The 22958-nt window shown below is 45.2% G+C and overlaps 1 protein-coding gene across 1 annotated transcript in view; it reads left to right on the top strand.

Annotated features, from left to right (window-relative positions):
• The window catches only part of SRRM4 (serine/arginine repetitive matrix 4), a 154131-nt gene that overhangs the window by 116941 nt on the left and 14232 nt on the right, over window positions 1-22958 (top strand). The window contains exons 5-8 of the mRNA XM_089775217.1: window positions 2464-2490; window positions 5832-5882; window positions 10495-10599; window positions 12052-12214. Of these exons, the coding sequence (XP_089631343.1) occupies window positions 2464-2490; window positions 5832-5882; window positions 10495-10599; window positions 12052-12214 (346 nt within the window). The remainder of the gene's footprint in view (window positions 1-2463; window positions 2491-5831; window positions 5883-10494; window positions 10600-12051; window positions 12215-22958) is intronic.

The following is a 22958-nucleotide window of genomic DNA, read 5'->3' as shown; positions in this document are numbered from 1 at the left end:
TCCCTCGGCCTGACTGTTCATGTAGGGTCCCTCGGTCCGACTGTTCATGTAGGGTCCCTCGGCCTACTGTTCACGTAGGGTCCCTCGGCCCGACTGTTCACGTAGGGTCCCTCGGCCCGACTGTTCACGTAGGGTCCCTCGGCCTGACTGTTCATGTAGGGTCCCTCGGCCCGACTGTTCATGTAGGGTCCCTTGGCCTACTGTTCACGTAGGGTCCCTCGGCCCGACTGTTCACGTAGGGTCCCTCGGCCTGACTGTTCATGTAGGGTCACCCCATACAACACAAGCAGGTGCAAATGCTCATGAGCAATGTTCTGATGTCCTGGGGGCGAGGACTCTAGAAATAGCATGGAAAGGTAGGACCAAATTCATAGGCAGGGTTAATAGGGATCCTTCTGAGCCTAAACCATTGAGGTTCCTCTGTGACACTAGCCGTGTCTGTCACCCCTTGTCCATCCTGCTTTATTACTAGCTCAATGAACCTCAAAAGAACCAGTCGCAGATTCACACAGAAATCCCATATGCCAAACTCCACTCTCCCTCACTCAGCCAGAACATTTCAAACATCTCAGGTGCACATCTGGATCTGAACTTCCCCGCTTACACATCTCTCTCCAACAGGCCAACAGCAGAAGGTTCCCCCCAGGTCTGAATGCCTTCCAAACTGGAGGCCTGCTCAGGGCTGGACCCACCTCCAGATGTGCAGGCTTGGGCCATAGATGCTGGAACTAGGGGTGCCAGGCACCCCTGGGCTTGTAGCGGTTTCCGTCATAGACAGAGTGTACAGCTTGGTACAGTGGCTGTCAGCACCTCCACTGTATAAATTGTTCCAGCCCCCCTGGATCAAGACCCTCTCCAATGTAAAGAACATGATTAAAATTTTAAATATCAAACATTCCAGTTTCTTCTTCCAAGCATTAAATCAATATTTGCTTAGAACAACGGGTGCCATCTTCCTCAGAAAGTTCATGTATTTATAATTTATTGAACCAACAAGCCAGGACAGTCTTACAAAAGGTGCAAAGGAAAGGTGAAAACATAGCCTGAAACTCAAAGAGAGAGTGAGGCAGAATGTAGCAAAGAGGGAAAAATCTAACACACTTCACTCCAAAGGGGCAAGTCATATTCCTCCCTAGATTGTACCCAGCTTCTGCAATGATGGGCCCATTTGATTCTCTGCTGCTGTGCACCTGGTGTAGCCATGTACGCCTGTGCAGAGTGAGGGCAATGCATCCCCAGTTCAGAAGAGCAGGTTTTAGCACCCACTTAGCACAGTGTTACAGGCCTTTTCAGAGGTTCAAAGATGCCTTTGGCCATTTCCAGCTTTTGAAGCTCCTTGCTATAATAATAATAATTAATAATAAAATGACAATGCATGAAAACAAAATAAGGCACCAAAAAAAGAAGAGTGAGACATAATTTGAATATTTTTTATTTAACAAATGGTTTTCTAGATTTTTTTCTGTGCAAATGCACAAATTATTCAGGAAAACCTAGCTTTCATGCAGTGTTATTAAGCATGGCGAGCCCATCCACATGTCCCATAGTTGAATGGTGATAGTTCTTTGCCTACTTCAGCACGTTATCAAATTCCAACAATTAGTGTCTAACTTTGAGGCCCTCCCCTTTGAGCTTGAGGCCCAGGCCAAATGGTGTTCTCGCACACAGGGTCAGATTGTCACGTGTTGAGCACCCCACAAATGGGGGCCAGATTTTCAAAGCACTTATAAGGCTACGTCTACACTGCAGCAATTTTTTGGAAGAAGAAATGCAAATCTCGCGCTCATTTGCAAATCTTGTGCTCTCATTTGCATAGTCTCTTCCGATCCTTTTTGCAGAAGAGGTTTTTGCAATAAAAAGACCTGTGTAGATGGGGCCATTTGTTGGGGTGGAAGAACCCATTTTGCGCAAGATCCCTTAGACCCCCCAAAAATGTGGTTTACAGTGCCCGCTGCAACACTTACTGGCATGGCCAAGAGCTCTGCTCTGTTCCTGGTGGGCTAAATTGTCTTGGGAAGGCTGGCCTATCGAGTATGATTTGAAGCCTGGGGAGATAGAGCCACACTAGCATATGGAGAATAGTGTGTAGAAGATAGCTGCAGCAGCATGAGCAGTAGGAGGGACTAGCTGCTGGAATATATGGCTGGCATCTCAGATCGGTACACAGGACAGCAGCTATTTCCTCCCACCACTCCTGTCTCCACAGCTAGTTGGTCAGTCAGAGCTAGTGCAAGTGTGTCTCTACCAGCTCGTGACGTAGACATACCAAGAAGTGGCTGAATGGCAGTGGAGGTCTACTGGAAGGTCCTTGCTGGGTGGATTTTTCTCTTAGCCATTTTGACACCCTTCTCCTGTTTCAGTGAGGGAGCAAGTCTGAGATGTGTCTGTCCCTGAACAAATGCAGCAGTGTGCATTGATTCCACCATGACATATAGATTCAATTTACCTCTTTGCTTCTTGCAGGTTATCTTCAAAGAAGAGAAGACACAGGTAAGGGCTCTGAAAACTTTGCCACCAACCTCAGCAACATGGGTTACTGCTGCCTGCATGGGATGATGGGGAAACACCACCAGACTCTAGGGAAGTGCAGATTTGGTAGCCCTGGTGCAGGAAGGTATATGTTTCACCCAGCAAAGCTTATTAAATGCCCTAGGCTCCCCTCTCCATTCCCAGAGCATCTGAAGTGAACACTACATTGGGCTGTCTCAGTCTCTCCCACTGGAATGGAATGCAACAATATGGCTGTGTCTAGACTACTTCAACCAACATGAAACACAAGCACCACTCAAGTCAAGCAACACGTAGGATACGTCTAGACTACACCTCTCTGTCGACAGAGAGATGTACATAAGGCATATCAAATTTGCTAATAAAGCGGGGATTTAAATATCCCGCACTTTATTAGCATAAACATGACCACTGCTTTTTTTCAAAACGGAGCTTTTTCGAAAAAGAAACGGCAGTCTAGACGTGGATCTTTTGAAAAATAAACCCTTTTTCGAACAGGATCTTTTGAAAAAGGGTTTATTTTTCTAAAGATTTGCGTCTAGACTTCCGAGGAGTTTTTTTCCGAAAATGCTCCATTTAAAAAAAAAGCGGCGGCCATGTTTATGCTAATGAAGCATGGGGTATTTAAATCCCCGCTTCATTAGCAATTTCAATGTGCCTAATCTATATCTCTCTGTCGACAGAGAGGTGTGGTCTAGATGTACCCTATGTGTTGCGTGACTCAAGTGGTGCTTGGGTTTCATGTTGGTCCCTCTACACACAGAGGAATTCTGCCCTGATGAAGCTTCTAATGGCATATACAAGCACTAAAGCCGGGCCCTGGAGTGCACATTTACATCTAGGTTAATCCCTATTTGGAGAGGTGAACATTTAAAGGACAAGTACTTGGACTGAGAGGGACCAGTACAGGAGTCACACATTCACTGAGTTATTTTTGTCTTCCTGTGCGCAAGGGCATTGGGAAGATATTCTGCAGTGGTGTCATGCTGTGCCATTACAGCAAAGGGCCTGACAGCTTTCCCTTTATGAATCCTGGCTTTGAGGCATTCCTCTAGCTCTTGGGTTTTAATTTGCCGCTTGGGGACTGCAGCACTGTCAAAACCAGACATCATTTGCAACCTTGTTAGCTGTGGAGGTCCAGTGTCAGTGAGCGGAAGTCACCCTCCCTCCTACTTTTGCTGCTGGTTTAAAGTTCTTACTCCGAATTGCTCAATGAGCTTAAAGGCTGAATGGGAACTCCATCCAGACTTAGCAGCTCAACGGACAAATGAGCAAACTAGGATCCGAGGTCAGTTTCCTACTCTGCTGGGGTTTGATCCTGGCTGTAATTAAAGGTTCCAGAATATGGAATATGGCTTTTAATGAAAAACGTGTTCCCAAGACAGCTCTGTGGGTGTGGGTGTATGTGTGTGTGTGTAATTGGGGAGAGGTTGGGGAGGGGTGTGTGTGTGTGTAATTGGGGAGAGGTTGGGGAGAGGGGTGTGTGTGTGTGTGTGTGCGTGTGTGTGTGTGTGTAATTGGGGAGAGTTTGGGGAAAGGTGCAGCTTCAGAAAGCTGAGCTCAGGAAAGTATGAAGCCTCTTTCTAGAGCAGGGCTGGGCAAAATATGGCCTGTGGGCTGCATCCGGCTTGCCAAGCCCCTGGATCTGGCCCACAGACACAGCGGGGAGCCCCAGGCAGGTTCCCTGCTTGCCTCACCCCACCCGCATGCCCCTGAGAAAAGCAGCTGCTGGGCCATTTCTCGTGCACAAATGTGAGCCTGCGGAGGGGAGGGGAGGCTTCTTGAGCTATCCCCACTCCTGAACAATCCCATTGGCCAGTTTCTGGCCAATGGGAGCTGCCTGTTGGAATTACAGGCAACATACAAAGCACCACTCCCCTCTTCTCTTCAGGCTCGTAGTTATTCACACGTGCACCTACCCCCTGCAGCCTGGGCAGAGGTAGTGCAGGCAGGGAGGCTGCCCCAGAAACATGCTGGGAGTTGTCTGGGAGTCACCCAGGTGAGTCTCCTGGCCAGACTCTGCCTCTGGCACCCCAGCCCCCCCTTCCTCCCAACCCTCTGCCCCCCCCTCCCCCCTTACTACACATAACCCCAGCCCTCTTCCCCCTCCTCCACCCATATCCTCCCCCAGAATCTGCACCCCAATCCCCTGCCCCAGGTCCCAACCCCCTTCTGCCCCAGGTATGAACCCAAACCTTTGCACCCCCTTCTCTACTCCAATCCCCAGCCCTACATCACAACCCCTTCTTGCCCCAGATCACATCCCAAACCCCTGCACCCCAGTCCTTTGCCCTAGGTCACATCCCAAACCCCTGCACCCCAGTCTCCTGCCCTAGGTCACATCCCAAACCCCTGCACCCCAGTCCCTTGCCCTAGGTCACATCCCAAACCCCTGCACCCCAGTCCCTTGCCCTAGGACACATCCCAAACCCCTGCACCCCAGTCCCTTGCCCTAGGTCACATCCCCAGCCCCTGTACCGTAGCTCACAACCCTTTCCTGTCCTAGGTCACATTCCAAACCCATGCAACCAGTCCAGTGCCGGAGGTTACAACTGTCTCTTTCACCCAAACCCCACACTACCTCCTGCAGCCCAATCCCTTACCCTGAGTTCCCTTCTGCACCCAACCTCCATCCCAGACCCTGCAAATCCTCCATGGAAGAGTGCGGCCCTCGGCCACTTTCCAAAATCTTGGAGTGTTCCCCCCATCAAAAATTATTGCCCACTCCTGTTCTAGAGGCAGATCTATAGTGGCTTGACCTGAATTCTGACACTGCATTTCTCTTCTGGAGTAATGTACTAGCAAATCTAGACTGTCACCAGAACCCATCTTCTGGATAGCTTGTGCAGGAAGCTTATTGTGCTCTTCCTCATTGAAGCGTTTGGCTCCATGTACCTGAGTCTCCACTGCTTTATGGAGTCAGATTTACACTGGTGTAACTTTGCCATTCCCTGTACATGTATATTAAATATATATTTCTGGCCCCTTATAAGGCTGGTAGGATGGCCGATCCCTTTGTTTGGAGTTCATAATACAATATGTGTTTTCCCTGAAATACAATGGTGCAGATCACTCTAGTGCGATAAGTAAGCCCAAGATCATTGATGGGAATGGAGTTGTGTCCATTTGTGTCAGGGGTAAACAAAGCATTCTGGTGATTTCTGAGATTCTGTGTCCTGTTAAAATGTCTCAGAAAAGCAGCTGTGTTAGCCTGTATCTGCAACAAGGAATCCTGTGGCACCTTAGAGATTAACAGATTTAGTTTGATTGCTTTGGCTGATTAGAACTGAAATCTTCCAATTAATTAGCTATTTCTTATTTAGTTCCTCAAGCCCAAAAAGTAAAAGAAAGGAAGAAAGAAAACACAAAAAACAGTAAGTAGAGATGTAATGAACTGTCTTTGCTGAACTGTCCCTTTAAGAGTCACAATGTGAGGAAGGTTTTGGTACTAGAAAACTTTTCTTTGGCATTGTATGGAATTAGCAGCCAAGGGCTATTCACCACTCAAATCCTCCTGTTACATTTTAAAATGACACGCTTATTTTTCAGCTAAAACAAGGGATACTTTTATCCTGCCCCCACAGGATTTGATTTGAGCTGGTTAGTGCTTTCCAAATTTGGACATTCCAAATTTTGAAACTAAAAAAACTTGAAGTATTGGGGAGAAAAAGAGAGGGGAAATATCCAGAAAAAAATTGTAAAATGTTTGTCCCTTTTCTCTGACCAGCTCTACTTGAAGTATAAAGACCAAAACATCAAGCGTGGCTGTTTCAAAGGACAAAGACTGCTAAGTGGCAGATGCAAATCATAGAATCCTAAAACTGGAAGGGACCTCGAGAGGTCAACAAGCCCAGTCCCCTGCCCTCATGGCAGGACCAAGCACTGTCTAGATCATCCCTGACTGGTGTCTGTCTAACCTGGCTTTTAAATATCTCCACAGATGGAGATTCTGCAACCTCCCTAGGCAATGTATTCAAGTGTTTAAGTACTCTCATGATTAGGAAGTTTTTCCTAATGTCCAACCTAAACCTCCGTTGCTGCAGTTTAAGCCCATTGTTCCTTGTCCTGTCATCAGAGGCCAAGGAGAACAATTTTTCTCCCTCCTCCTTATGACACCCTTTTAGATACCTGAAAACTGCTATCGTGTCCCCTCTCAGTCTTCTCTTTTCTAAACTAAACAAGCTCAATTCTTTCAGCCTTCCCTCACAGCTCATGTTCTCTAGACCTTTCATCATTTGTGTTGCTCTTCTCTGGACCTTCTCCAATTTCTCCACATCTTTCTTGAAATGTGGTGCTCAGAACTGGACACAATACTCCAACTGAGGCCTAACCAGCGCAGAGTAGAGCGGAAGAATGACTTCTTGCGTCTTGCTCACAACACTCCTGTTAATGCAGCCCAGAATCATTATACATAGTGCATATTCGGTCTTGCTAGGTGCTCATGGAAAATGGAAGATACAGCATCTCTGAGAGATGGCCACTAGTGCCAAGAGACTTGGCACATGGAAAGCCCAATGACCAAATCTGCTCCATGCTGGAGCAGGGTGCTCTGAATCCAGCCCTGGCAAAATATATGCATTCACATGTTTGTGGGGTAATTATGGACACAAGGACCACATGTAAAGGGTGGCATGGGCGAACAAGTGTCCATTTGTACACAGAGTATCCACATTCAGCAGGCACAGTTTCCTGTGTAAAATGTACTTGTACAATATGCACCCCCAGATTGGGACCCTTCATTGAACCTGTGGCCCCAGATGGGGTGAAAAGCAAGGGAGCAAAGAGACAATTTGTTAATGCACCTGGAATACTGCCTGGATCTATAAGGACATCGTAACTCCTGATAAGGGTTTTGTGTGGTCTTGCAATAAGGGACAGAGTCAGGAAGGGAGGCTGAAATGAAATGTGACCAGCACTGCAGAACACAGACCAAAAATGACCCCTGACCTTGAGACATATTAGGATCGCTGAGGGTGAGGAGAATGATCCATGATATTTAATCTGGGTCGCAGTCAGGATGCTGGTCCCCTTTTCTCTCTCTCTCTGTGTGGTTTCAAGACAGCAGCAGTCCCCATGGCAGATGCTGATCTCTTGTACTAGGTTTTGAACTAGACGTTTAGAGTCTTGCAAGAGCACAGTTGGTTGTTCTCTCTTTGGGACACTTCAGAGCTTCATTATTTGTGGTGTGTGACTGGTCACCTACAGTAAATGGTACCATTTCTGCACCATGATGGGATGTCAAAAGTTTTAAATGCAAGATTAATGAGGATAGTAATTAGGAATGTGAACAACTGGTCAGCTATCTAATAAACAAAAGCTTATCAGAGAGTCGACACACTAGTCAACTAGTCGCTTCTCCCCCCCTTGCTGCCTCTATCAGGAAGAGGCAGCAAGCGGGGGGATGGGTGAGAGAGAAAGGGGTACTTCAAAGCAGCAGCACCACATGGAGCCCAGAGTGAGCTGTGGACTCCTCCGCTGACACCGGGCTCCATGTGGTGCTGTCACTTTGAAATGCCACATGGAACACGGTGCCAGTGGGGGACAGCTTGAGTCCCCCGCTGGCCTCGTGCTCCCCTCAGCACTTTCACTTTTGAAGTGTAGCAACAGCCCTGGGGCTGTTGCTACACTTCAAAGGCAGAGGTGCCCTTATTGACTAATCAAATAGTCGATGCAAATTGCATCAACTATTCGATTAGCCGATTAATCTAAATGTAACATCTCTAATAGTAAATAGTAAAGAACTAGTATTTTTGTTTTCATATGAAGCCTTCAACACAGATCTTTGTACAAGGGGTAGATATTCCCTACTGCCAACTCTAAGTATTCAAAAGTCAAGAACCAAGACCTCCCAAATCATGAGAGGGTTAAAATGGTGAAAATTTGTTTTAAAGATAATAATAAATGTGGTGTCAAGTATCAGAGGGGTAGCCGTGTTAGTCTGAATCTGCAAAAGCGACGAGGAGTCCTGTGGCACCTTATAGACTAACTGAAGTGTAGGAGCATAAGCTTTCGTGGGCAAAGACCCACTTCGTCAGATGCATGTGGGGTTCTTCCTATTTGCCTTTTGATGTTTTTTAGGTTGCAATGGGTCTACATTTCAAAGCTTTGCTCTGCCATTATGGAGGCTAGAAAGGTTTCTAAAGGACAGTTTCTCACCAAATTTCATGCTTCCAGGAGCTGAAGCGCTAAGAAAAACACCAAATTTTGTGAGAGTTGTGATAAAATCACATGAATTGGCAACACTCTCCAAACATTCCTGTGAGCAAAAAACCAATGCTGTCTCATTGGCCACGACCAGCACAGAGCAAATAAGAAGCTATAAAAACGGCTGACCTAAGCAGCGAATGGGAATTTCAAGTAAATGAACCAGTTTTTAAAATGTTTAATCTGCTCTGGGCGGAATATTCTTTTGTATCAGTGAAGATGCAGATCTGAAGCAACATGGCCTGTTGATTTTATTCTATGTTGATTTATTTCACCGTAATCGTGTGACATGTGGCAGCAATCCAGAACTTCTAAATAAAGCAAAGCCTGTGACCCAGTAACAAAGGCACAACCCTCTTACCAACAATCCCCTCCAACAAATGACTCTTCCATTATCTGGCACCTGCCCCTTCCTGGCTAAGAATCCAGACAGTACAGGGAGCTAAAATGTCACCACTGACCAGCCACTGAAAGCAGCAAGTGCTGATGCTGATAGCTAGCCACCAAAAGTCCCCGGCAATGCTTGCATCAGAGTGCAGTGTTAGACCGACAACAAGAGTCTTACAATCAATTGTACCTGCTATAATGGAGTGAATGGGGAGTGGAACAGGTCTCTGGATGCTAGGGAATCATGCATCCCTGTGCACCTGTCCCTTTAAAACTGCGGGGTCACCAGGCACATGAGTAGGAGCTAGTATATGAGCTAAGGCTTCCTGCCTGTCACCTACACTCAGGGAAAATCCACTGTGAGGAGTCTTTGTAGTAGCCAAGAAAGGGCAAAGATGAGCCTTCTCTTTCCAGCTGGAGGAAGTAGGGAAGGTGTCTGTTACCCTGTATTTTGTGTTATTTTGAGCCTCTCTTCCATCTTCTGTTTATTAATAACCCTCCCCCCGCATTGAAAGGACTGTGGGACTAACCTTGAGAGTTTCATTTAGAGAGACCTGGCTGAGAGGACTTCCTACGAGCGGACCAAGGGTACATCTACACTGCACGCTTATTTCAAAATAAGCTATTCTAAGAGAAATACGCTGAAATAGCTTATTTCAAAATAGCATGTCTACACTACAGGGAAGCCTCAACATTAGTCCAAGGCAGGCTTCCCTAATGTTGATGCATTACTTTGATTTAGAGTCCCAGGAGGCACTGGGGAGTGCCCTGTGGGAGGAGCTATTTCAAAATAGCAGCAGTGGAGTGTCCACACTACAGCTATTTCAAAATAGCTATTTCGGACGAACCTTGTGGAATGAGGTTTACAGAAGTCGGAATAAGCCGTCCTTTATTTCAAATTTATTTCAAAATAACAGAATTGCTGTGTAGACACTCGCATTGTTATTTCGGAATAATGGCTGTCATTCTGAAATAACGCTGCTGTGTAGACACACCCCAAGAGGCCCCAAAATAAGATGATTCCAGAATGGTTTGTTACAGTTGCCTGAAGGATGTTGGCGGGTCAGATGTGCTCATCCAGTCTGACAGATGCATGAAATCATAGACCTTAAGGCAAGAAGGGACCGTGACCTCGTTCTTGTCCAACCTGCATGGCCCAAGCTGTAGAACTTCACCCAGTGATTCCTGCACCCAGCGCTGGCGCTAAGCTACAGCCTAGCTGATGGAAAGACATCGGTCTGTACACTCCACACTATGGACGATTGCCCTCACTTCTTAGAAATATTTACACCTTATTTCCATTTTGTCTCTTGCCGACTTCAGCTTCCATCCACTGGATCTTGGGACGCCTTTGTCTACTAGATTAATGAACAGTTTTCTTTCCACTCTCAAAAGCTCTCGTAGCCGGCCGCGAAAATCCCACCGCCATCGCCATCGCCACCGCCACCACCATTCCCGCTCGGAGAGCTCCGATTCCCTCTCCTCTAGCTGCCAAAGCAGGTAATGTTGCCATTTGCTGAGCTGGTCTTCCTTTTGCCTCGCTTCAGAGCTCTGTCAGAGACACAGTTGAAATGAGCTTAGCGGGCTCAGTGTAAACCACCATTACACACCAAGATGCTCCTTTTCCCTCTAGTGGTAGCTGGGTCACACAGAGCAGGGATTTTCCAACTCTAGGGCATGGCTTGTAAAGGCAAGCTGTTAGCTGGCCATGAGATACTTTGTTTCCCTGCACCTCCAAAGGCACGGCTGTTCACAGCTCCCATTGGCTGCAGATCAGTGATCCCAGCCAATGGGAGCTGCAGGAAGCAGTGTCCTGGTCCATACTACTTCCTGCAGCTCCTATTGGCCAGTAACGCCGATCTGTGGCCAATGGGAGCTGTGAGCACCCAGATTGGCAGAGGCGTCATTAAACAACGCATGTTGTGGCTATTTATCAGCTTGCCCTTAACAAGCTGTGACCCGGAGTTTGAAAACCTCTGACATAGGGTATATCTACACTCGCAGCCTATTTCGGAATAGGGCTGCAAATGTAGGCATTCGGAATTGCAAATCAAGCCCGGGATTTAAATATCCCGTGCTTGATTTGCATCTTCCCGGCCGGGCGCCTTTTTTTTTTTTTTTTTTTAATTTACAAGTCTGGAATAACTGCCCGCGTCTACATGCAGCAGTGAAACGGGCATTCGAAATAAAGCCCTATTTCGAACTACCTGTTAAACCTCATTGCAGGAGGAATAATAGGTAGTTTGAAATAGGGATTTATTTCGAACGCCCGTTTTACTAACGCATGTAGACGCGGGCAGTTATTCCGGGCTTGTAAATTTCAAATAATGGCACCCGGACGGGAAGATGCAAATCAAGCACGGGATATTTAAATCCCAGGCTTGATTTGCAATTCCGAATGCCTATATTTGCAGCCCTATTCCAAAATAGGCTGCAAGTGTAGACATACCCACAGAGAGTGGATGAGCCTGTTACCAGCTTGGATTGTAGTGGAGGTCTCAAGCCGTTGAGGCTCATGCTTTTAAATCTAGGGTGCCGGATTTAATTCCTGCTGCTGGTGGCCCCCTCCTATGGAATCATCTTAACATCTTCCTCATTTCCCAAGGTGGCAATGTCCTGTTGGCACATATCCAAGACCTATGCACAACCCAGGGAGCACATAGTGCGCACATCCCTCTTCCCTCCTGCTAGGACTTTGCATGCACCATGTGCTTAAGGTCACATCGGCAGGTGCAGAGTGGCGCACTCTTTAAAAGATGTCTCTTGACCAATACCGGACAAATCCATATCCAGTTTTGTCCCAGACCCGGGCAAGGGCAGAGAACATAGAAAGAAGACTGTCCAGTTTATAGCCAGGTGAAAGCCTTCCTTAGGCAGAAGACGGGACATTGGGGACAAATCAATAATACTACTCATTCATCATGGTTTGATTTTATGTTTCTCTTTCTTTAGGCGTAGAGCCAGGTCTCGGGAGGAAGGCCATAAAGCAAGACGTAAACGCTCCCAGCATGGTTCAAAGAGCATAGAAAAGAGAAACATTTCTGCGGGGGGCCAGGCCAGCCATGCTCCAAGCCAAACCCTTCCAATCTACAGCTTTCTCTCGGCTAAGGAAGTTGTAAGTATTCTGCTTCCTTGCACAGACTAGCCAGAGAAACTCGGGGGGGAAAAATCCAGTATGAAATTTTTATAACTCAATTACAGTTACGTTAGACAAAGTTGGTTTAAACCTATATTATTTATTGATGATGCTGTTCTCCAATGTATTAAAAGTCATTCCTTTCCCTCAGTGCTTACACATGGGGAGGGGGTGGGGTAGGATGGGAGGACATTTCCTATGCCTTTAGCCTATGAATAATGAATAGGGGACATTTAACAAAAACGCAGCCTTCAGCAATGGTATTTTACAAGAAAGTGTTTGTTATGCAGGCATGTTCAGCTGGATGTGAACTTGTATTTGCTGGTCATTGTATCCAATGTGTTTCTAGTCCTTTGGGGCAGCAAGAGAATCAAACGTATATGAAAGAAACGTTTACCTTTAATGAGTTGGGGATTTTTGGCAGGGGATGTTTGTTGACTCTCAGTGTCTTGTAAGAGCATCACTCTTATTTGCTGACCAACCAAAGGGCCAAATTCTGAGCTTGTAGGTAGCTCCTCTTGAGAGGCATTGGGGTGCGGGGAGGGCAACAAAAGGTAGAATCAGGCCAGATGTCTTGGAGTATCTTTTCATACTTAGGGTATCTTTTCATATCCATAGAGTGGAATAATATAATCTGCATCCTAGAACATGTCTTCATGGTGGGGCAGGAGGGAATATATGAGGATCTGATTTTGCACCGTGCAGCAGTCCACATTGTGCAAAACAGATGTAAAGGTTGTAGGCCTGAGTCTCTCACTACTACAACAATTGGAATAACATGACTGGACTCAATAGACACATACTCCCACGGAGAGAGAAATACGCCATGGAATGGATTTCTACTCCATATGGCTAAATGCAGTGCCTTGCATGGTGTCATTCATCTGATGAAATGGGTCTTTGCCCATGGAAGCTTATGCTTTCAATACATCTGTTAGTCTATAAGGTGCCACAGGACTCCTTGTCGCTTTTGCAGATCCAGACTAACACGGCTACCCCTCTGATACTTGATGCCATGGAATGATTAGCTATGAAGCTTTTATAGGCATGAAATTTGAGATGGCTGCATTACTGGAGAGTGGTGAAACCATGAATAAGTTAATAACTCATATCAAAAGATGACTGGTCAAATAGTTACATTGCATCAAAGGATCCTGTTTTCTATATAAACCACTTACTTTACAGACAAATTCTTTAAAAAATCATTTAGAATTTAAAAACGCCAAGCTCTCTCATGAGACCAACTGCCAATAAAGATAATAACTAAAACATTTTAGAAACCTCTAAAGACAATCTAATATTGAGCATAGTTCAGGCATTCTGCCCTCTATTTGCATAGGCATCAATGACCACACAAGCCAGATAAAAAGCAGTGTTTATAGAGATAGCTGCAGGCTATGGGTAAGAAATATAAGTCATAGGGACTTACTCTTTATAGTCTTTATACTTTAGCCTACTAACATGAGCAAATATTCTTATAACAAAAATGTATCCGTATATTTAATATACAATTTGTCAATGTTCTCATTTGTCCCAAAGAAAAATGCACAATCGTGGGCCATTATTTAGGAAAGCACGTAAGCACCTGCTTAAGTACTGTCCTGAACATGAATAAGGACCTGAAATACCATGTAAAGAATAACTGACAATGGAAAAATAAAAAATATTAACTCCATGCACTAGGAATGACTGGACACATCTAATTTATGGTTTCACTCAGATGTGGAGCAAGCAGTCAAGTCTATAGCTAGGGGTGGTGGAATATTTTCTTCCATCAAATTAAATTTTGCATAAAAATATACCTGATTTCTGCAGAAAATGTGGACTGTTTGTTGAAAAACTGGACATTTGAAAACCTAAGCTGAAAACTGAGAAATGTTGATACAGGAATGCTACCAGGATGCCTCATGGGAGTTGTAGTTCCATTGTACTCTGCGGGCTGGATTCCCTAGCTAGACTATATCTCCCAGGATACACCATGGCAGCTCAGCAAGAGGAGAGATTGTGGTGCATCATAGGAGCTGTAATCAGAACAGGAAACTGGGTCTTTAGTTGAGAATGCAAGCATGAGTTCAGTTCACTGCAGGAGCATTCTTGAATCTAAGTATTCTGGTTTTGGCCAATTTTTTCCTGAGGTTTCTCCCTCTCTCTCCTGCCCTCATCTTTCCCTCTTTCTCCCCCACCCTTCACAAAATTAAAAAAAAAAAGCTAACTATTTTTGTGAGGAGGAAAAAAATGTTTTTCATTTTCACTGATATTTTCCACAAAGAATTTACTTACCAGCTACATCTGTAAATCACGAGAAAAAACATATTGTGCTTCTCTCTCTTTCTTTTTTACTTATATACATGGGAATGCACACACACGGCAGAGTAAGACAACCAATAATTTCATGCTTCTTTGCTTTTCTGTAATACATTTTCTAGCCACTTCCTCTGTTTTCTCTCTGCTGAGCAATTAATAACAAGCAGCCACAATGGAACCCTGCTCAGAACAGGATTACACAGCTATCCCTCAGTGCACTGAGAAACTGAGGGTAATATGCTGTATCTATTTTTAAACATATGAATAACAACCCCCTAACCTGCTGGAGTTGCTTTACTCCACACTGATATAGATACATTCCATGCTGCTGTGCTTTTTGGAAGTCTTAGCAGAACTGAACAATATAAATACCTGTAGGGTATGAATCTAATTGCTTTTGTTGTCTCTGATGAAGATGACTGCAGACTATATACAGATACTGCTCTCCAGCACCCTAACTTCTGCAGACATTCCTTTTATCAGCCGCTAGAACAGATCTAGTCTTGAGTCAAAGTTTTCACAAACCCACCAAGAGGTTTCCAAGTGACGCTAATTATTTCTGTGCTAACATGCCTGAAAAAAGACGGAGGAGGGGAAATGGCATGTACATGCTGGGAAGTTTCAGAAGCTTTGCAGAAGAGGCTGGGTTTGACCATATGTCATTCCAGCTCTTGTTTTGGATTTGAATATGGGTGGGGCTTCTTTTAACACCCAGCTGCACCCTCCTTCAGATTCCAGGGTAAAAGAAGTTAAAAAGAATATTAGGTCATTTACATACTTAAATATGCAAATTCCAATTTCATAGACTCATAGAACACTAGAACTTGAAGGGACCTTGAGAGGTCATCAAGTCCAGTCCCCTGCCCTCACAGCAGGACCCAGTACCATCTAGATCATCCCTGATAGATGTCTGTCTAACCTGCTCTTAAATATCTCCAGTGATGGGGATTCCACAACCTCCCTAGGCAATTTATTCCGGCGTTTCATCACCCTGACAGTTAGGAACTTTTTCCTAATGTCCCACCAAAACCTCCTTTGCTGCAGTTTTAAACCCATTACTTCTTGTCCTATCCTTAGAGGCCAAGGAGAACAATTTCCACAGACACACCCCTTCTAAGTGACACCCTTTTTGATGCCTGAAAACTGCTCTCATGTCCCTTCTCAGTCTGCTCTTTTCAAACTAAACAAGCCCAGTTCCTTCAGCCTTACTTCATAGCTCATGTTCTCTAAACCTTTACTCATTTCTGTTTTTTAATCCCAGCCTGTAACCTGGATGGTGCCACAATCCTGGCATTGTTGGGGTTTAATATCAGGATAGAACAGTCTGACTCACCTTGGGGGGAGGAGTACGGCCATTAGCTGGAGTCCAGTAATGGGCACCCTCCCTCTCCCCAGCTTTGTCAGTGCACCACCAACCCAGTCTGGATCACCCCAGCTGTGTCCTCTCTGAGCCTCCGCAGAGCATTTGCTACCAACCTCGTAGACTTTTGCAAGGCCACCAAAGCCTTCACATTGCACCAGGCTGAAAACTCCCACGCCAGTAGATGTCCGATATAGTCCAGGAGGGAGTGTAGACATCCAGCCACAAATTGAAAGTGCAGCGATAAACTGGCCTCATTGTAATATCCCTCTCTGCTTGCATATGCCAGATGTCTGGCATCATTTCAACAGACTCAACCTCGTCTTTCTTGTACCATAGGCCCAATCCTGTGCTCTCTGTGCAGGCAGAAATCTCATCAAAATCATGATGGAAACTTTCCCTGAGTTCTGCTTGAGTCTGGAGTAGCCAGGTGGGCCCCTTAGAGTTGTATCTAATTTCCAAGCACCAATGAATTTTGGCCATTCGCTTTAATGGGACTTACACTCAGAGGGCCAAATTCGCAGCTGGGGTAAAGCAGCAGCACTCCATTCAAGGTAATGGACAATTTACCCCAGCTAAGAGTCTGGCCCAGAAATTAGTAATAGAGTGTACCCCTGAAAGCTTGCTGAGCTTTCCCAAGTGATCCCTATCAGCAGGTAGCCCTTCCAATTCTAGAAGTTCATCCACATTGGTGCTTACCATACAACCTGCTGCTCTAATGACTAACACAGCTCAATGGGGCTGTTGACACACATTCTTCATTCCTTTCATTATTAGTGTGCCAAACAAAAGAAGACGACGATTAGGCACTTCCTAAAAAAGAAACAAATGGTTATTTGAAATCAGTTTTACAAAAGACATAGACCCGGGAAAGAAATCCTCTTGCTATAAGCCGTGTCTCGCAGAGCACCTCACGGCAAAACCTCATTCCTCATATAGCTGAGAAAATGTATAGCCAATAGGGATATTAAACATTGACTAACTGATTAATCGAATAGTCGATGCATTTTGCATTGACTAGTTGATTAGCCGATAGGGTACCTCTGCCTTTGAAGTGTAGCAACAACCACAGCGCTGTTGCTGCACTTCAAAGGCAAAAGCGCCACATGGAGCCTGGGATCAGCTGGGGACTCCTCTGTCCAATGCTGGGCTCTCCACGGCATTTCAAAGCAGCAGTGCCACATGGAGCTCGGGGTTGGCAAGGGAGTCCCCAGCCGATCCTGGGTTCCACATGGCGCTGCCACTTTGAAACACTGCATGCAAACCAGGGCCAGCGGGGATGTCCCACTGCAGCCTGGGGACATCCTAGCTGACTCCTGGCTGCACACAGCATTTCAAAGTGGCAGCACCATGTGGAGCCTAGGTTCTAGCCCCAGGCTCCAAGTGGTGCTGCCGCTTTGAAGTACCCCCTCCTGTTCAGACACACACACACACACACACACACACACATACACACTGGCTGCCTCTTTCTGATAAAGGCAGTGGGGGGGGGGAGGAAGCAACTAGTCGACTAGCCCATCGACTATCTGGTAAGGATTTGCTTATCAGATAGTCAACTAGTCAGCTAGTCCTTCACATCCCTAATAGCCTTCACTCTCCACGGGGCCATTTGAAGCACAGTCAATGAACTTGTTCACTTTAATTGGTATACTGCTAGTGATTGTATTTTTTGTAATGTATTAGACTGTGTGGTCTCCTGAGGTAGGAATTCAGTAGAAATTAAATGCTGAAGTGTAAGCGAGGGCCTCTTTATTCCCCCTCCCTTTTGTTTTGATTAAATAATGATTTGAAACAGAAAAACAATAAATAAGTGCACTGACTCCCAAGGGCAGCTATACATTCCCCCAGCAAAAGCTAAGGGAAACAAAGTCCCCTGAGGATATTTAATTACTTATTAGAAGTGAGGGGCAGGGGGAGAGAAATCCTAATGTTTATACTGCAAATTAAGGCCATAAAAGAACAGGCATTTTAAAACATGCACACATACACCATCACTCCCAAAAGCACCATTAGAATTCACTTGACTCTGGACAGTATTTCAGCTATGGTGTTTGGTTACAGTTCATAGGGCTGATCCTTCAGAAGCACCAAAAAGGAACAGGAGGGAGTATAGGAGTGATGGATGGTGAATTTCATCCCAGAGCAGAGAGCAGCAAAAGGCCTGTTCATCACACATACCCCTTATTAATCCTATTTTGAGGGCCGAAGTGATGCAGTTTCCTGTCCTTTGGTGTAGGGTTGAATTTTATGCCAGCTGTCTAAGAAACATTGAAGTCCTTTCAGTTAGGAACTTCGTGGTGGTCATAAATGCTGGGGCAGGAGGGAATAGGCAGATGTTCTCCTCTCCCTGACTACCTGCTGTTACACCAGGCTAGGCCCTCTGACCTTCATATGTGAAATACACAGCACTGGGCACGTCTCTCCTGGAATTGCCTCTTGCCTCAGTTTTGCCGGCATGGGCACAAGGTTAATGCCATGGATGGCTGAGTTGGGTAAAGCATGCAAGTCTCAGGCACGTATGAAGTGTCAACAGCATCTCAAGCAGAAGAGATCATATGGCCAAACCCTGAGGTTTTTAAGGCACAATTTCCCATCTAATGAAAACTGAGCAAGGATCATGGGATTTGTCTCACTGAGGGATGGGTATCAGGCATGCACTAATTTTGTCATCACTTTTGGAAATGTTGCTGGACTTTTGAATAGGGCAGGGAAGAGGAATTGGACAGGGAGAAAGGAAAGAGTAAAGAGGAGAAAATCTGGATTTCACATCTCTTCTCAAAGTGGCCATAGTAGTGGACGTGGTATACCTAGATTTTATTAAGGCATTTGATATGGTCTCCTATGATCTTCTTATCAATAAACTAGGCAAATACAACCTAGATGGGGCTATATAAGGTGAGTGTATAATCGTTCTTAGAGAGTAGTTATTAATGGTTTACAATCCTGCTGGAAATAACAAATGGGGTTCCACAGGGGTCTGTTTTGGGACCGGTTCTGTTCAATATCTTCATCAATGATTTAGATACTAGCATAGAGAGTAGGCTTATTAAGTTTGCAGATGATACCAAGCTGGGAGGGGTTGCAATTGTTTTGGAGGATAGGTTCATAATTCACAATGATGTGGACAAACTGGAGAAATGGCGTGAGGCAAACAGGATGAAATTTAATAAGGACTCCACTTAGTTTCACACATAGGGTACTTCTAAACTATATCCCTTTTTCGATAAAGGGATGTAAATTAGATGTATCAAAATTGTAAATGAAGCCGGGATTTGACTTTCCTGCACTTCATTTATATAATGGCGGCCACAGCTTTTTTTTCAAAAAGCTGCTTTTTGGGAAAAATGTGGTCAAGATGACGGATCTTTCAACAGAAATGCCCCATTTCAAAAGATCCTGTAACCCTCAAAAAATGGGGATGACCGGATCTTTGAAAACGGGGCATTTCTGTCTAAAGATCCCCGTCTTGACCGCGGGGTTTTTTTTTGGTTTTTTTGTTTTTTCGAAAAGCAGCTTTTTGAAAAAAAGCTGCGGCTGCCATTAAGTAAATGAAGCACGGGAAATTCAAATCCCAGCTCCATTTACAATTTTGATACGTCTAATTTACATCTCTTTATCAAAAAAGGGATGTAGTTTAGATGTACCCATGCAGAATGGAAAGTAACTGTCTTGGGAAGAGTATTGCAGAAAGATGTAGGGGTCATAGTGGACCACAAGCTAAATATGAGTCAATAGTGTGACGCTGTTGCAAAAAGAGCAAACATGAATCTGGGGATGCATTAACAGGTATGTTGTGAGCAAGACACGAGAAGTCATTCTTCTGCTAGACTCTGTGCTGGTTAGGCCTCACTTGGAGTATAGTGTCTAGTTCTGGGCACCGCATTTCAAGAAAGATGTGGAGAAATTGGAGAAGGTCCAGAGAAGAGCAACAAAAATGATTAATGGTCTAGAGAACATGAGCTGTGAGGGAAGACTGAAAGAATTGGGTTTGTTTAGTTTGGAAAGGAGAAGACTGAGAGGGGACCTGAGAGTGGTTTTTAGGCATCTAAAAGGGTGTCACAAGGAGGAGGGAGACAAATTGTTCTCCTTGGCCTCTGAGGATAGGACAAGGAGCAATGGGCTTAAACTGCAGCAAGGGAGGTTTAGGTTGGACATTAGGAAAAACTTCCTAACTGTCAGGGTGGTTAAACACTGGAATAAGTTGCCTAGGGAGGTTGTGGAATCTCCATCTTTTGAGGTAGGAAATGGCACAGAAGGAAAATCTTTGTGTTTTTTGCCAGCAATGAACACAGTGGAACCCCAGTTCTTAGAGGTTGTCAGGCTCTTTCCAATGAGGCTGATGCCAATTCACGGGGGACTGGACAGAACTCTACTGAAAATCCCAACCTACATTAATAGGGACAGTAAATAATGATCATGTTTGGGGACCAAGAGCTAAGTTATTTTAATACACAAGATTTGGGGGCAAATAGGTTCATTTTCTAACACATGAATTGCTTGTGTATACTGGGCTCGACTGCTCCCACTGGAGTCAGGGGTGAAATCTCCTATATAGCATCTGGGTTAGTTACTAAGTTTGGGAAAATCCTCGAACGGAAGATGGGCACATTTATTTTCTGAGAAATTTCTGTTCTGTGCAAAATATTTTCTATGTTACAACCAGCTCTGCTCAAAAGGTATGTGTGGGTCCAATAAAAGGCATCCACATTAACTCCCTGGTTTGGGGATCAAAGCATGGAACCCAGTACAAAGAGCGAGATGCAGTAGCCAAAGCATTGCACTGTGACGTGAGAGATTTGGCTTCTGTCCCCAGTTTCTGCCAGTCATTTCTCTGCTCTGTGGCTCAGCATTCCATTCTGTTGAATGGGGTTGGTGATTCCTCCCTTAGAAGTATAGTGAGAGCTATCATTCCTTAATACCTATAATCTGCGTGGAGATTTTCCACCTTCAAGGCACTACCAGAGTATGTCTATACTACAGAGTTTTGTTGGAAAAACAGCCATTTTCCAACAAAACTTGAGGAACGTCCACACTGCAATTGCGTTCTTCCGCAAGAAAATCAAAAGAACAGAGGGGTTTTCTGACATTGGTAATCCTCATTCTATGAGGAAGAAGCCTTTTCCCAAAAGAGCTCTTTTGCAAATGGGAGTGTATGGACAGGGAAGAGGGAGTTATTTTGGAAGACAAGGAAAGAAGAAAAAGCACAGGTGCCCTGGTGGCCATTCTGTCCATAGCAATCCCAATTTACATGCGAGAAAGCATCCATTCAGTCTGGACGCTCTCTTTCGAAAAAGCAGATGGCTTTTTCGATGCACTTTTGCAGTGTGGACGCTCTTTCAGAAGAGGTTTTTGCAGAAGATCTCTTCTGAAAAAAGCTTCTTCCGAAAGAAGTCTGTAGTCTAAACATAGCCCCAGAGAGCAAAGAGCTCATGGCAAGGCTTGGGTCATTAGGCCTGTGCCATGTTTTGATAGATTTTCCTTTGCAGTAACTCCACTTTTGCTTTAGTAATTTTTGCCTGTGATTGTGGAGATGTTGATTCAAGGCTACATCTACACTGGCACATTCTCACGCAAAAACTCTTTTGCAGAAGAGTTCTTCTGCAAAAACTCTTCCAGAAGAGGGCATTTACACTGGAATGTGCTTTTGTGCAAGAGATGTGCTTTTGCGCAAGAGCATCCATGCCAGTGTAAACGCTCTCGTGTGCAAGAAAGCTCTGATGACCATTTTAACCATCGGGCTTTCTAGCGCAAGAAATTCATGTTGCCTGTCTACACTGGCCTCTTGTGCAAGAACAGTTGCGCAAAAGGGCTTATTCCTGAGCGGGAGTGTCAGAATTCTCACGCAAGAAGCCCTGATTTTATACAGTAGAACGTCAGTTTACTTGCACAAGAACACACGGCCAGTGTAGACAGGCAGCAAGTTTTTGCGCAAGAGCAGCCACTTTTGCGTGAGATCATGCCAGTGTAGATACAGCCGTATACAATTATACTAAAAGAACTACCCCCTGTAATGGGACCCAAATGACACGAACCTTCTGAGACAGCCCCATCTCACTGGCCACGGAACGTGTTATGGGAAACTTGATGTGAAGTATGATTTCTGGCAGAGCCCGTTTGTTCTGACCCCAACAGGGAGCCACAGGACCTGCAGCCAAAGTTAGTTTTGGAGCGCTGTGATGTGTCTTTGCAAGCTCCCTTGCAGGAGCATTTCCTGCCCTGGTTGCATTAGTGTTCTCCAGTATTAAGCTTGCATAGCTCCCCTCTGCACAATGCACGTCTATAGCCAAATAGAGGTGCTTGCTATAAAACCTGAGCACCAGATCCTCAGATGGCATGAACCAGCACAGCTCTGGAGTGCATTGATTGACACCTGTTGAAGAGATGGCCCTGGAGCCGTAATTTGTAATGAAGCAATATACACTGAAGATGTTTAATCTGAGCATTTTAAGGGCCCTGATCTTGCAGCCTAATTGAATTCAGTGGGTTTCTGCCAGGAGAAGGGCTACTCACCTGAGTCACCATTATTTATTAGGTTATTTATTAAATTAGATCCCACTAAAGACCCTCTGAGATCCTCTGATAAGCAACAGCATGTTTATTACACTGTCTTCAAACCACACCCGCCACCAAACCGACAGCTTATTGGGAGCAAGGCCCAGCTCCTACAGAAGCTAAAGGCAAGACTTCCACTGAATTCAGTGGGCTTTGGATCAAGTCCTTAAAGAGATGTCAGGGTTCCAGCTGACAGCCATAGAATTTTGGCCCTGACCCTGCACACAGACTCCTGCACTTGAATGCTGGAGTCCACAAAATTCCCACTGATGTTTCTGGACTCTGCCCAGGTGTACAGCTCTGACTGCATGCAGTCCTGTTAAAATCAGTGGAGCTGCTTGTGGCCTTTGGCTTTATCCAAACAGATCAGAGGGTACGTCTAGACTACCGCGTTTTGTCGACGGAAGTTTTGTCGACAGATACTGTCGACAAAACTTCCGTCGACAAAGAGCATCCAGACACATTGAGTTCTGTTGACAAAGCAAGCTGCTTTGTCGACAGAACTCC

The sequence above is a fragment of the Pelodiscus sinensis genome, chromosome Z (genome assembly GCF_052426305.1).
Source record: "Pelodiscus sinensis isolate ZL-2025 chromosome Z, ASM5242630v1, whole genome shotgun sequence".
Classification (NCBI taxonomy): domain Eukaryota; kingdom Metazoa; phylum Chordata; order Testudines; family Trionychidae; genus Pelodiscus; species Pelodiscus sinensis.
Note: the sequence above shows the minus strand (reverse complement) of the source record. Positions and strands in the feature narration are given on the sequence as shown.